Source organism: Pimephales promelas, chromosome 23 (genome assembly GCF_988280905.1).
Source record: "Pimephales promelas chromosome 23, fPimPro1.hap1.1, whole genome shotgun sequence".
NCBI lineage: Eukaryota > Metazoa > Chordata > Actinopteri > Cypriniformes > Leuciscidae > Pimephales > Pimephales promelas.
The window spans coordinates 16,101,844-16,115,799 of NC_142791.1; the positions used below are offsets into that span (position 1 = coordinate 16,101,844).

Genomic DNA, 13,956 nt, shown 5'->3' on the forward strand with positions numbered 1-13,956 from the left:
AGCGTCACTTAGGACGCGGTTAGGTTTAGGTCTGGGGTGGGGGTAGGGTACACGCGATCCTAGGGCGTCATCTAACTGACGCTAAACGGCGCCTAAAGCGTCAGATATTGAAGCATGGTCAAATGCTTCCCAAGGCGTCAGTTAGGTGACGCCTTGGGGGTGAGAATGGGCTGTGAAATAGCATGTCCTGCAAATGGGATGCCACAGGTGCCGCTTAACTCACCTGCTGCAAGGGAGAAGTAGACTCTTTTTCTCCTTGAAATCCGCGATTTCTTGGAAAAGCATAATACTAGACTATATGTTTTCGCCATTTTTACTGCATGTTGATAAACTCACACGCAAAGAAAATGACATTGTATTCTACGCACAACACGTTAATCACTAAGTTTGAAAACCGCTGTTGCATTAGAGAAACAAATCTTAAAAAACATAATAAAATACGCACATGCTTAAAATACAGATGTTATGACACGACTATAATGATGAGCGAGACCTTTGCATTCTTGTTGCCAATTCCAGGAAAATTAAACTAGAGCACAGTAAATTGAGTAATCAAAGTTCCCAAGCTAGAGCATAATCCTCCAATGCTACTCTGAAAAATGACTCTCTTTTAACGCCATTTTAAAGCATAACTGTGAGTCCATGCAGATGAATCACATGGCGTCCCTGATTGCTCTTGAAAGTGCTCCCATCTGGAGTTCGCTGACAGATGATGGAGCGTCCTGCACCACTCTGGCTCTGAAAACTCCCCTCGCTCATCAGTATAATGAGGACGATCATTTGTGAACTCATGCTGTGGCTTATGGCTGCCACTGGAGCTCTCAAGTGATTTCTGCTACAAGAACGTCCACACAGCTCATTACTTTGAATATGTCTGCATACCGCAACCAAGCCTGAGTGTCTCTGGGTAGTGAGGCAGAATAAGTAGGCTGCAATCACATTTGCTTCACCGCAGGCAAAGTGCTGTGTCATTCAGCAAAAACCAGCTTTATAAGCATTTATATGCCTGTGTTAGAAGAACTTTAATTCAATAGCAAGGACATTGGAGTATGGGACCGTTTTTATTGTCGATTAAAGAACAAGTTCACTCAAGAATGAAAATGATGTCATTATTTACTCACCCTGATGTAGATCCAAACCCCTTTTCCACAACTGAACAGCTCTTTCTTTTTTTTTCTTTTTTTTTGACAATGCCCAACAGGGGCTAAAAGCATAATTAAAGTGGTCCATAACCTGTGCGATATATACTCTACTCGGCTGGTCTGAACGCGAGGTGTGTTCGAACGTTGCTATTTTGAGGCAAATGAAACACACGCTGATAACAACGCATTACTATGATGCATCGTTTCAGAAACAAATTAGCTAGTCACGACTGCTTCATACACTTTGTCCCGTAGATGGTCTGCTCTTTAACGCTTTAACCTCCCGCACAAGCTGATCCATTTCCTATCAGGAAAAGCGTTCAGTTTTTCCGCTTACAAATTCAGCCATGGCGCGAGCGCAACTGGCTTTTAACTGTCACCCCCCTTTTTTTGAATAGACATGCTCATTTCAAACTTAAATGGTTGTAATTCAAGAATGCTTTGGAATATAGACGTATGATTGGTCTCGTTTTAAAAAAGACATTTGGCAGATTTTTCTCGAAGTGAAATAAATTAGGAAAGTGAAACAGAAAAGTTTGAGTTTATAGAAATGTACAATGTAAAAAAAATTATTATTCATATTTTATATAAAATATATATTTTCAAAATCTGGGCTACTCTAAAACTGCAGAAAAATCAAAGCCAAAAATCTGAACAAGTTGTGTTTCAAATTTTAGGTTGATATCTCAAAAAATGAGCTTTCAGTGAGATTTTGTTTGGGCGCAGTACCAAACTTTTTCACTAGGGCACAACCAGACTCCATTACTGCCCATATAAGGGCGTCTCCATTTCCATATGTGTTTTGAGTGATCTGAACCATTATTTTCACAAATTTCACACAATTTATGAAGTAGAAATCCTATTCAGAAGTAGTATGGGTAGTTTGGCAGATTTTGATATGAATTCAACCTCTAGGAATCACATACAAAGCACACGCATGCACGTTATAGCTTATTGCCATAACACAAATGGTGAATCTATTTTTTTTTTCCCGTAATATTTTAAACATTTTCAGACCTTTTTTTCTAACATAATTGAATGGATGCTATCTTTTGAACTCTTGGCATGAAATCAAACTGTGGTTTCTAACTTTTTTTCATGATTTTTCATGTTCATTGCTATTTCAAAATAAAGGTCTAAACATGCTTTATGAGTATGAAAATATTCTTGTTGCAAATTGATAAATTACGGCTCGTGTGTAAATTATTTTGAAAATCAGTCACCAAATATGGAAACTAGAGATTGTAAGCTTTCAAATGACATATAGTTTGTCAATATTACTTAAAGTCTTTTCTAAGATATTATTGTTTTAAAAATATAATGGCAAGCGTCCCACCTGTGGGACGGTGACAGCTGGGAGATGAGACTCTGATTGGTTTATTGCACGTTATGACCAAAACACAGCCATTACTCATAAGAGAATAGGGACAACCCTTTTAGACCATGCGCCGGGAGCGCCGACCATTTTTCTCGTCGTTAAACTAGCAAAAGTGGATTCAGACACGACCTAAGTGCACTTGCGCCATATGCTTAGATCCTTAAAATCAGGCCCAATGGCTTCAACACATTAGCAATCCTTTATGATCCGCCAACAAAAAACAAGCATAGAAACAGTGTAATTCTAAACCAAACAGCTCAGGGAGTAGATAGCAGCGTACGCCGTGCCCTCTGAACACCAATGACAGTGCTCATTAGAAAGAAATAATGGCGCTGCTTACATGCATTGGCCATTATTAATATGCCTTAGCTCGGGGATGTCACAGGTTAACTACTATTTCATTTCACCTTGGACGACCTCCAGCGAAACATACCTAATACTGCTGTCAGCTCCCCTGCTGACAATAGCAATTTAGCGGCGGCCACACTCACTACAGGGATAGCACGCTTTTAAAACATGGGAGACCTTGAGAGTTCTGCTGAAGTGACAAACACAATGACCCTCATCACACACTCGCGCAGTCTATTGGCACGCACCTTTCGTGCTCTCCTGGGCCTGTGCCTGAGGGCTCGATGAACACCACAGAGGCTGGCAAGCGCAGGCTAGCGACAAAGGGCGGCATTATTAAGATCACACGTCGTGGCCGAGATCAATATGAGGGGATAGGTGGGCAAATAAGAGGGAAATAAAGCAGGAGCCTGGAGCAAAGGAGCAGTTAATTGCACTGGCTGTTTATGGCAGGAGGGATGTTTAACTGGATGTTAGAAAAAAGGTTACTTGATAATTGGTTGCAAGATAAGATGAATCACAAAGGTTATTGGTGCTAGGTGGTACTTGTGGATAAATGGTGTAGGATGAATTTTGTGGCAAAAAAACACTAAGCTAATATTAGCACTATAGCTAAGTGGAATCTTTTTTTGTGTGTGTGTGTGTGTAAAGTAAGATTCGATGTGGACAAAGTTTTTAGCGAATGTTTTGCTTAAATACATTTTTACTAAAAGATATTTTGTGTTCAACAGGAAAAATGTATTTTTGTGTGGGCTATTCTTTAACAAAGCAAGGGTTACCAGACCTGCTTTTCCCTCCACATGAAACACTATTATTTGTATTGCCTCCTATAATCACAATGAGATTTGTGCTCTGTTACTACTTCTGATAAGAAACAAAGAAACGTTCAAATTCTGTATACATTTTATCACAAAGTTGAATATAATAACTCTGTCATTTATGTTAACCTCTAATATTATAGTGTACCAAATGAGTGGGTTCCCTCTGTATAGCTTGCAGCATTTTTTGGGAGAGATCGGTATTGGCATCAGCCGATATCATTCTGAATAATCGGCTATAGGTATCGACAGAGAAATTTTGTATCAGTGCATCTCTATTTTTAATAATAATATTAAATGTTCAGCAATAATATGTACATAAATATACAATATTTATTATTTAGGCCTCACATTGCATGAAAATACTGGCTTCAATAATAAAAAAAAAATCAACCCAGGTTTATTGGGTTTATTCTGCAAAATGATATTATGTTGCTGTTTACTCACACTTTCAAAGTGAAATATTGTTAGTACTAAAAGTGTTTTCAGTTTTATCTGAAAAAAAAGGAAAGTTGCTGCTTTAAATTTTCAAGTACAGTCAACTTGGATGTTAAAGTCATTTTAACTTAAATTTCTTTAAAATGACTTCAAATGAGTTGAACTTAACTTATTTTGATGAGTTAAAGCAATGTAAATAACATAAGTTGTCATTCATATACATTTTTCATCACAGCATTTTTTTAAATTCTCTATTGTGTTTGAAAACAACATGCAAAAATACAAAAGCATGCGATTCTAACTTGCTTCTACGAGTCTTTGAACGTGACTTATGTTTCACAGGATTCATTAAAGAAGGATTCATTCATTTTTTCAAATGAGCCTGTGTTGAACAAAAGACTTTATCGGGAATATGAGATGATACAAAGAGTGTTAAAAATACGCTTTCAGTCACATAAACCCTCATACTGGCAGGACTGGAGACACGCTTGATGAAGGTCATTCATAATGATTAAAATCCAAATGATTCATAAATGACCCAGGGGATTGTGGGTCTTGTGGCACCTCTATACATGGAAATTGCATTACCAGCCAAAGACACTGTCCAGGGACTCGCACCTCCAACATCAGAACAGACAGCCCGTGCCGCAAGCAATGAGCCATCAAAAGAACAATCAAATATGACGTTAGGCAAGGCAGCACTAGCAGATAAATGGCACAGAGAGGTTTCTTGTATTGCTGATGTGGAATCTTTGGCCATTTCGATATTTGATATATGACGTTACCCTTGAGGTTGAGAAACAGGGATTGATAATGAACACCCAAGGCGATGTTTAGCAATGTGATTTCCCAAAGGAGCGCAATGGTTAGATGAGACTTTGTGCCATAACAAACAACTGGATTGGTATGAAATACATAAGAGGTTATTTTCTCATATCGTACATTTTTTGGTAGTTACAAGTGATGAAGAGAACTAGCGAAGAACTTTTATATCTCTGAGTTATTCTACAGAATCTGTTCCTTTTGAGTCAACTATTGACATAGTATAAATAATGTGTAAATAACGACTTGAACAATGAATAGTGAAATTCTACATATTCACGTTCAACCCACACACTGTTTTTTAGCCATTTTTTGGACATAATGTTAAGTTTAAAGAGGATCTATTATGCTCTTTTTTTTACATGTTCAACTTCCTTTAGTGTGTATTGCTGTTTGAGCATGAAAAAGGTCTGGAAACAATGATGAATCAAACATGAAATAAAGCTAAATAACATAACAATAACAGTGATGTAGTCATCAGGTGCCATGTCAGTTAGTGCAGCATCTTGGAGATCTTGAATAATTTAATTAACAGAATTTATTACTCTACTACATGTGTGTGATGTCATTAACGCCAGTACTTTTATTGTTGAATCAATGTGACCATGATTAGTTTCTTCAATGATGCTTCGTACTATGGTTGTTATGGTCATTTTATGGGAAACGCAAGTTTGTGAAAATGTTGACGTCATTACGTGTTCGGCCTATAGGCATGAGTTCTTGACTTGACTCCCAGTCCATATTTTCCTTACGTTTTTATAGCCCAGGGACATTTACATGAATAAACCCACCTCATCGTCCGCGGAGGCAAATTTGATTGATGCTTTTGCCATTATTATTTTTTGTGGAAGAATGCGTATGTGCACAGGCAACTAATGGCCTGGCAGCGTAATATAAAAATTTGCAGTAATTTTTGCGGATCCGTGAAAGGGGCTCGTTTTGACGTTTTGACAACTTTACAAAAACACAAAGGCTGATTTCTCAAATGTGGGTTTGAGAAAGTGCCTGAGGGGTCCTTGAGTGCATGTTGCTTGATGCAAAAACTTGTTAGTCATTACTTTTTTTTTTTTTTACTTTAAGACTGTTTATAACAGTTTTAAGTCAGTCACATAAAAAAGTAGATTGGTCTAATTTGATGCTACAAAGCAATACTGACTCACATTGACTAACCGCTAGTTGGTCTACTAGTATGTATATACACCTCTACAAATGCACATTATTTACAATTAAGCCCACTTTTTTCACAAGGGCAGCTCAGCGCTCAAGATGGTGATACAGTTGCTGTCAAATGTGCCATTAAACTACTCGTGCTATTATTGAAGCAGCCAGATAAGCATGTCTATACAGTTTAGCAAACTGTGTCTAACTTGATCACCAAATCCCTTCAAACTGTTGCTTCATTTCTTCTTCTTCTTCCTTGGTGTTTTACGGCAGTTGGCATCAAAAAAGTTGTATTACTGCCATCTACTGATTGTTATCGTGTCATTTCATACTCATATTCGTCCTTCCAGTCCTCTTTAGAAAATAAAATAAATATTTATTTCCTTGTTCACTCTTCCCATATTCTAATATATTTTTTAACATTATATTGTCCTATACCAATTTCTTGCAAATTATGTTTTAACTCTTGCCTTTCTGCATGACATAAAAATGTGACTGACTCTTGACATTCATCCTGTGGGATGTTTTCCTAAAATACAAAGAGTTCCATTTAACTTGCTATGTCCAATTCTAAGTCTTGTTATCATAACTTGCTCTTTCCTTTTATTTGACATCTCTCTCACAATACCTACTTTATTTTGAATCCTGTATGACGTTGGGATGAGACTGTGTTAGTATAGATGTATTCCTTTACTTTCCTGATCCCATTGACATTGCCATATTTCCATTACCTTTTTCCACATTAGATTATTACCTTCTGATTTTGACAATTTAATTTCTATGTCAATATGCTCTTTTTTGCAACTCTATCAACTTTCTCACTTCCCTCTATGCCCACATGTGCTGGTATCCACATTTATATAATATTTTCCCCCTGTCTACATACCCTTGAATTTATAAACAAGATTTCATAGAATATTTCTTGATGACTACTAGCTTTACTGTTGCTTCATCTTGGCAGTAGTTGACCTAATAGAGAAAAATTCCCACAAAAAAACCCATTATGAAGGCTATAGGTTCTTCAGTTCTGCTGTGCGTTCCAACACAAACCCTGATAAAACTCACCTGGAGTTAATCAAGGAAATGACACGCAGGTGTTTGATCAGGGCTGGAACTAATGCTTGCGTTCCAGATAGCTCTGAATTTGAATATTCCCCAACTCCTATTTGGAAATAACGTCTGAAATACCATTCGAAGTTGGATATCGTTGGACAGATCGATCAACCCCGAACTCAGCAAGACTGTTATTTGATGATACTTCCAAGATGGCTCCAAGTCCAGTTTTCAATGAGCATAGCCTATAGAGATACAGTGAACAAACTTTAATATTAGACATAATGATACCTTAATTTTTACTTTTTGTCAGCTGTTTTTAAAGTGAATGGCAACAATATGTTAATTTAATTCTGTATTTTTCCATATTGACTGAACTGTCCCAGATAGCAAACTGACATTGGATCAACGTGGAAACGACGTCTCTCATGACATTGAAACAACGTTGATTTTGCTCATCGAATTAACGTTGAACCAACGTCAGACGCGGCATTCTTCAAAGCTAAATGAAAATCGAAAATTGGTTTGCTTTCATAAGGTTGAAACAACGCGTTGATTTCAAGTTGATTTTCCGTTAGTTTTGAAAGAATGACGCATCTGACGTTGGTTCAACGTTAATTCGATGAGCAAAACAATGTCAGATCAACGTTGTTTCAATGTCATATTTCCACGTTGATTCAATGTCAGTTTGCTATCTGGGGTGACATCTCAACTGGGATATTCCCACCTCCACACACCACCTGGTGTTGGTGAATATCAGCTAGTATTGCGATATTGCATAGAGAACTCAGCGTTATTTGGGTTTCTCTCCAGTTTATTACAAAAAAATATAAAATTTAATATATTACACTACAAAAGACATTTACACAACAAAACACACAGTAAAAGGTAATAGACAAACAATTATCACATAGAAACTACACTTTTTTTTTCTGTGCTTTCATTCTTTTCTCACCGTCTTTATTGGACCAAATGATATTCATTTTGCTGATAAAATGCATTTGTAATGCGCAGCCCACCAACACCATGCTGATAATTTTGTATTAGAATACATGTTTGGAAACGATTTGATGCACTCAACATTATTTTAGTCAGTTAAGACATGTTTTTTGGGGTGGTGGGTTCACTTAATAAAGATCAAATAGTAGTGTGAGGTTATACAGTAATTCTACACAATTGTTAAACCGTGTGCTTGCCATTAACCCCAAGTTCACAGGGCTATAGAACAATTTTCTGTGCTAATCAGACAGCTTTTTAATTGCAGCTACATTTTATATTTCCAGGTGTGAATTAGATGTATTTTGCGTGACCACAATCATAAATGTCAAACAAAAGGCAACTGTTCTATGTTTATGGCTACAACTAAAAGTTATCCAAATTTACATATTCAACAACCTGATAATAGGGCAAACATGCTTGAAAACATGACGAATCTGGCTTTTCATTCTGACAGATATGACCAATGGTTATGAAGAAATATCACTACAATAAACAACAGCCACAAATCTGAGAAAAAAAAAAGAAGAAAAAAAAAACACTCAAGCTTTTTGCATTATTAAAGCACGGCGTGTGGTCGGGTTCAATTTTTTTTAGTAACATAGTAACATTAGTAGTAACATTCATTGCAACACATCAAATAATGTTCATTCATTATATAATAAACAGAGCAGATGTATAAGTGCAAATCAATGTAGATTCAAATTAACTTAAAATATGTCTTTAACTTTGTAATTAGGATTTTTGACCATTATTAAATCTGATCTCTGAACACTTCCATTTGACTAATTAAGGAGCAGTATGCTGCTATTTATGTGATATGATTACATTTCAAGAAATTAAAAGTAATACATACCAGAGTGGATTGAATGGAAATACTTACACTGATCATAATTATGAGCCGTTATAAGGGGTTTTGAGAAAATATGTGACATACTTGAGCACTTGTTAATACAATCTTGTGGCCTTTCAGTAGTGTTAATAGGAAAGTAATGTGCTATAATAAACAATTATGAACTTAAAATATGGTTAGACATGACCTAATGGCTGTAATTTCTGAATATGAGTCCCAACATTCAGCATTTTCTTTTATTATGAAACCCATATCTATAATGCATGTGACTTGTTGTCGATTAAGAGACATCGATTTCAACTTATACCTCATTGTTCATAAAAAAGAAAATTAAGACTTATTTTACTCTTGTTGAGAAGTTAGGCAGCCTTCATGTGCTATTGCAAATGTTTACCCTTTCCTATTAATTGGGGAAATCTTAAGTTAAAATGTACTAAAAATATTTTTTTTTGAATCCAACGTAATGTGACATTCGTTATCAGCCATCTAACCAAACATATTGTCTACAGTAACCGACACCCTGTCTCTGATACGACACATATATTTTACTTAACTGTTTTTGCTAATATAATGCATGACATATTGAACCTATGGAAGCTTGTTTCCGCCATTGAATAAAAAAAAATAATAAAAAAAAAAATAACTGTGACTTTTTATCTCACAATTGCGAGATATGAAGTCAGAATTGTGAGGAAAAAAAGTCGCAATTGCGAGATAAAGTCGCAATTCTGAGAAAGTAAGTCGCAATTGCGAGATATAAAGTCGCAATACTGAGAAATAGTCGCAATTGTGAGAAAAAAAGACAGAATTGATAGTTTAAATCATGCAATTCTGTCTTTAGAACACATAATTGCGAGTTTATATCTCGAAATTCTGACATCTTTTCTCAGAATTGTGAGATACTCGCAATTGCCTTTAATTGACTTTATAACAGGCAATTCTGACTATATATATACCGCAATTCTGAATATCTCGCAATTCGGACTATATATCTCGCAATTCAAACTATATATCACACAATTCTGACTTTATATCTCACAATTCTGACTACATATCTCGCAATCTGATTTTATAACACGCAATTGCGACTTTATATCAATCAATTATTACTTTATATCTCGCAATTCTGACTTTATAACTCGCAATTGTGACTTTATATCTCGCAATTCTAACTTTATAACACGCAATTGCGACTTTATATCTCACAATTCTCATTTTCTATCTTGCAATTCTGACTATCTTGCAATTCTGATTTTATATCTCACAATTCTGACTTTACAGTATATCTCGCAATTCTGTCTTTATATCTCGCAATTCTGACTTTATATCTCGCAATTCTGATTTTATATCTTGCAATTCTGACTATCTTGCAATTCTGACTTTATATCTCGCAATTCTTACTTTATAACTCGCAATTCTGACTTTATATCTCGTAAATCTGACTTTATAACACGCAATTGCGACTTTATATCAATCAATTCTGACTTTATATCTCACAGTTATGACTTTATATCACGCAATGGCCACTATATCTCGCAATTCTGATTTTATATCTCACAATTCTGACTTTATATCTCGCAATTCTGACTTTATATCTCGCAATTCTGATTTTATATCTTGCAATTCTGACTATCTTGCAATTCTGACTTTATATCTCGCAATTCTGACTTTATATCTCGCAATTCTGACTTTATATCTCACAATTCTCATTTTATATCTTGCAATTCTGACTATCTTGCAATTCTGACTTTATATCTCGCAATTCTGACTTTATAACTCGCAGTTCTGACTTTATATCTCGTAAATATGACTTTATAACACGCAATTGCGACTTTATATCAATCAATTCTGACTTTATATCTCACAGTTATGACTTTATATCACGGAATTGCGACTATATCTCGCAATTCTGATTTTAAATCTCACAATTCTGATTTTATATCTCACAATTCTGATTTTATATCTCACAATTCTGACTTTATATCTCGCAATTCTGACTTTATATCTTGCAATTCTGACTTTATAACACACACTTGCGACTTTATATCAATCAATTCTGACTTTATATCTCGCAATTCTGACTTTATAACATGAAACTGCGACTTTATATCTTGCAATTCTGACTTTATATCTCGCAATTGCGACTTTATATTACGCAATTCTGATTTTATATCTCACAATTGAGAAATAAAGTCAGAATTGCGAGATGTAAATTCGCAATTGTGAAAAAAAAGTCAGAATTGTGAGATAAAAAGTCACAATTACCTTTTTTATTTTTCATTAAGTGGCGGAAATATGCTCCCATAGCACCAACTTAAAGTCAACATGAAACGATATCCGCAACCCAGTGTACTTCATTAACGTGATGTACTTCATAGTATCCCAATCTTTAATTATTTCCCAAGTTATCACATTTTAATTTTAAAGGTTCCACATATATACGTATGAAAACAATAGTGAATTGTGCCCAATAAAACCAAAAACCCGTTTTAAGTAAATCAGGTCCGTTTTGAGTTCATGTTGACTTTAATCTCACCATGCTGTAAAAAAATAAGCGAGGAAAAAGTATGGGTGGCAAAATATAGCAGAGTTCACACATCAATGGTAAAACAACTTTTCATTTTCTATCTAATGAAGCACTGAGAGGCAATATAAACATTTATTGACTGGACTGAATATACATAGTATGTTAGCCCACCCGCGCACTAAAGTACAGTATATCAACCCCACATGAACATGGATGGATGCATTTGAGCTCCACTTTATCTACGCAACTGTACACTATTTACACGCAAAACATCAAAACATCAGTGGAACTAAATAAACGTGTTTTTCGGAAACGTGTCACATTTTCAAATACAAATACATTTCCTCCGCCCTTCATGACACATATATTGTGCAAAAGGAAATTGATCCAGTCCATTTCTTTGTCCTCTCTTTGAATCAAGGAAACAACATTTTAGAACAAAGTAATATCAACATCAAGCTCGAAATCTACTATTGCTTTGTTTAACACTGCCATTTGTTCCTCAGCCCATGATATGACTTCAGTCTCGCTGCCTAAACTTCGCCCCCCGGGGAACTTCGTGTGAGAAAAACATCCGAACTGAAACCGACCTTGGTCTTTTGTGGAATTCTGGAGGTAATAATATTGTTGAATGAGGTCATGGAAAAACGCTATACATTCAGCCCAGAGACACCTGATCCCAAGTCAGTAGTCCTACCTGGAGATGTGCCACACTTTTCCAAACAACGACTCAACATTTCAGTCAAGTTCCTCCTGAGACTCTTAGTTCGGAGGCTTTGCACAAACGAAACGGTAACCGTTTGTCCATCTATCCAGGGTTTCTTTTTTCTTTAGCATCAGATCGCATCGTTAAATAGTTCCGCTCAATAAATAAGTGTCCATAGAAAGTGCTAGGCTACTATTGGAAGTTCCTCTGAAGCAGGTCTCAGATGGGCAAAGTGGCGTTCATCATTTGGACTCGCATCTCCTGAATGCTGTTGAGAATCTTTTTCTGATGACCGGCCAAAGTGACTCCAACCCTCCTAAGATCTCTGCAAAATAACAACATAAAGTTATGAAATATATTTATGTCATTGGTTCATTGATAATGATTAAAAAACACTGAAACCAATCAAGGTATACCTAGTGATTTTTAAAAAAATTAACTTCTAATAATTAAAGTAAAATGTCTTTTTTTAAAGCTTTTTTGCCACTATATTTGTTTATTGTTACACGAAATGAAAGAAAATACTTAAAATGCCTCAAGTAAATCCATTCTATTATGCTGATTTGACATCCTCAGGAGATGATGTAAACTATGCAGTAACAATTAACCATTAAAAAGTACATCCAAATCAAAGATCAACACATGAAATGGAGGTTACACTCTCAGTCATTTTAACAGTAGATGAACAGCAAACAGGCTTAATGTCCTCCAAAACAGATGACTTACTCCAAGGTCATTTGAGTGACTACTTCCAGAGAAGTGTATCCACTTTCCATGAAAAGCTCAGTGTATCGACCCATTTTTATGGCCTCTAACCATTCCTCCACCGATCTGAATACACAGCCCTCGGGGCTCCCGTGCTCCACTAATAAATTGGACACTCTGCGGGAGAGACAGGTACAGTGGTGAACAAATGGATGCATAAACCTGACATTAAAGTTCTAGGTGAAGCCCGGATACTAAAAACCTTTATAGATCTGAGCTGACACAAGCAGAATAATGTACCATCTAACAGGTTTTTAAAAAGAAAAAAAAGGGTTTTCCGCCTTGAAATGTGTTACAATCCTATATTAACTGTTATAATACACAATAAGGTCCAAAGGTCTGAGACCACAGACACACACACACACACACACAAAAAAAAAAAAAAAAATCTTCACATAATCCTAAATAAAAATGTTTCTATGCCTAAAATATTTGTAATTAATTTGTTCAATAATAATAAAAAAAAATACATTATTGAGAATGGAAACGAGATGCCGCATCATTGCGTTGGCACAATGGGAACGCCCTCTGTAGCCAAGTTTCCATCCACTTGTCAATCGAATTCGGTTAAAAAACTCATGCGGATAACGCTGGTGAAAGTTTGTTTCCATCCAACGGCTTTAAAGCGAATAAAAACCTGTACGTAATGACGTCACATGCTGTTTTGCGATCAAATTGGTATATCGAATTGATTTGAGACATTTTAAGGCGTTTCCATTTATTTTCGCACTGAATCGAACAACATTCAAGCAAACTTTTGCGAACAAAGTTTTGTTGGACAAAACGGATCGCACCATCTACCAAAAAATGATCAATATTTCACAAGTTGAAGGCTAATAATGCTTATGTGCCAGCTGATAGCGACATATGAATGGGATAATGTATGCGAGGCGGTTGTTGTATTCGCTATAACAACCGCCTCGCTATATATTATCCTGCTTATTACATA

The 13,956-nt window shown here is 35.9% G+C and overlaps 1 protein-coding gene across 1 annotated transcript in view; it reads right to left on the reverse strand.

Annotated features, from left to right (window-relative positions):
* Positions 1-8,224: 8,224 nt before the first annotated feature.
* unm_sa34860 (un-named sa34860) overlaps positions 8,225-13,956 on the reverse strand; it is a 110,269-nt gene continuing 104,537 nt past the window's right edge. Inside the window, exons 16-17 of the mRNA XM_039677091.2 lie at positions 12,969-13,124; positions 8,225-12,567 (exon numbers count right to left, since the gene is read on the reverse strand). Coding sequence (XP_039533025.2) covers positions 12,462-12,567; positions 12,969-13,124 — 262 coding nt within the window. The 3' untranslated portion in view covers positions 8,225-12,461. The remainder of the gene's footprint in view (positions 12,568-12,968; positions 13,125-13,956) is intronic.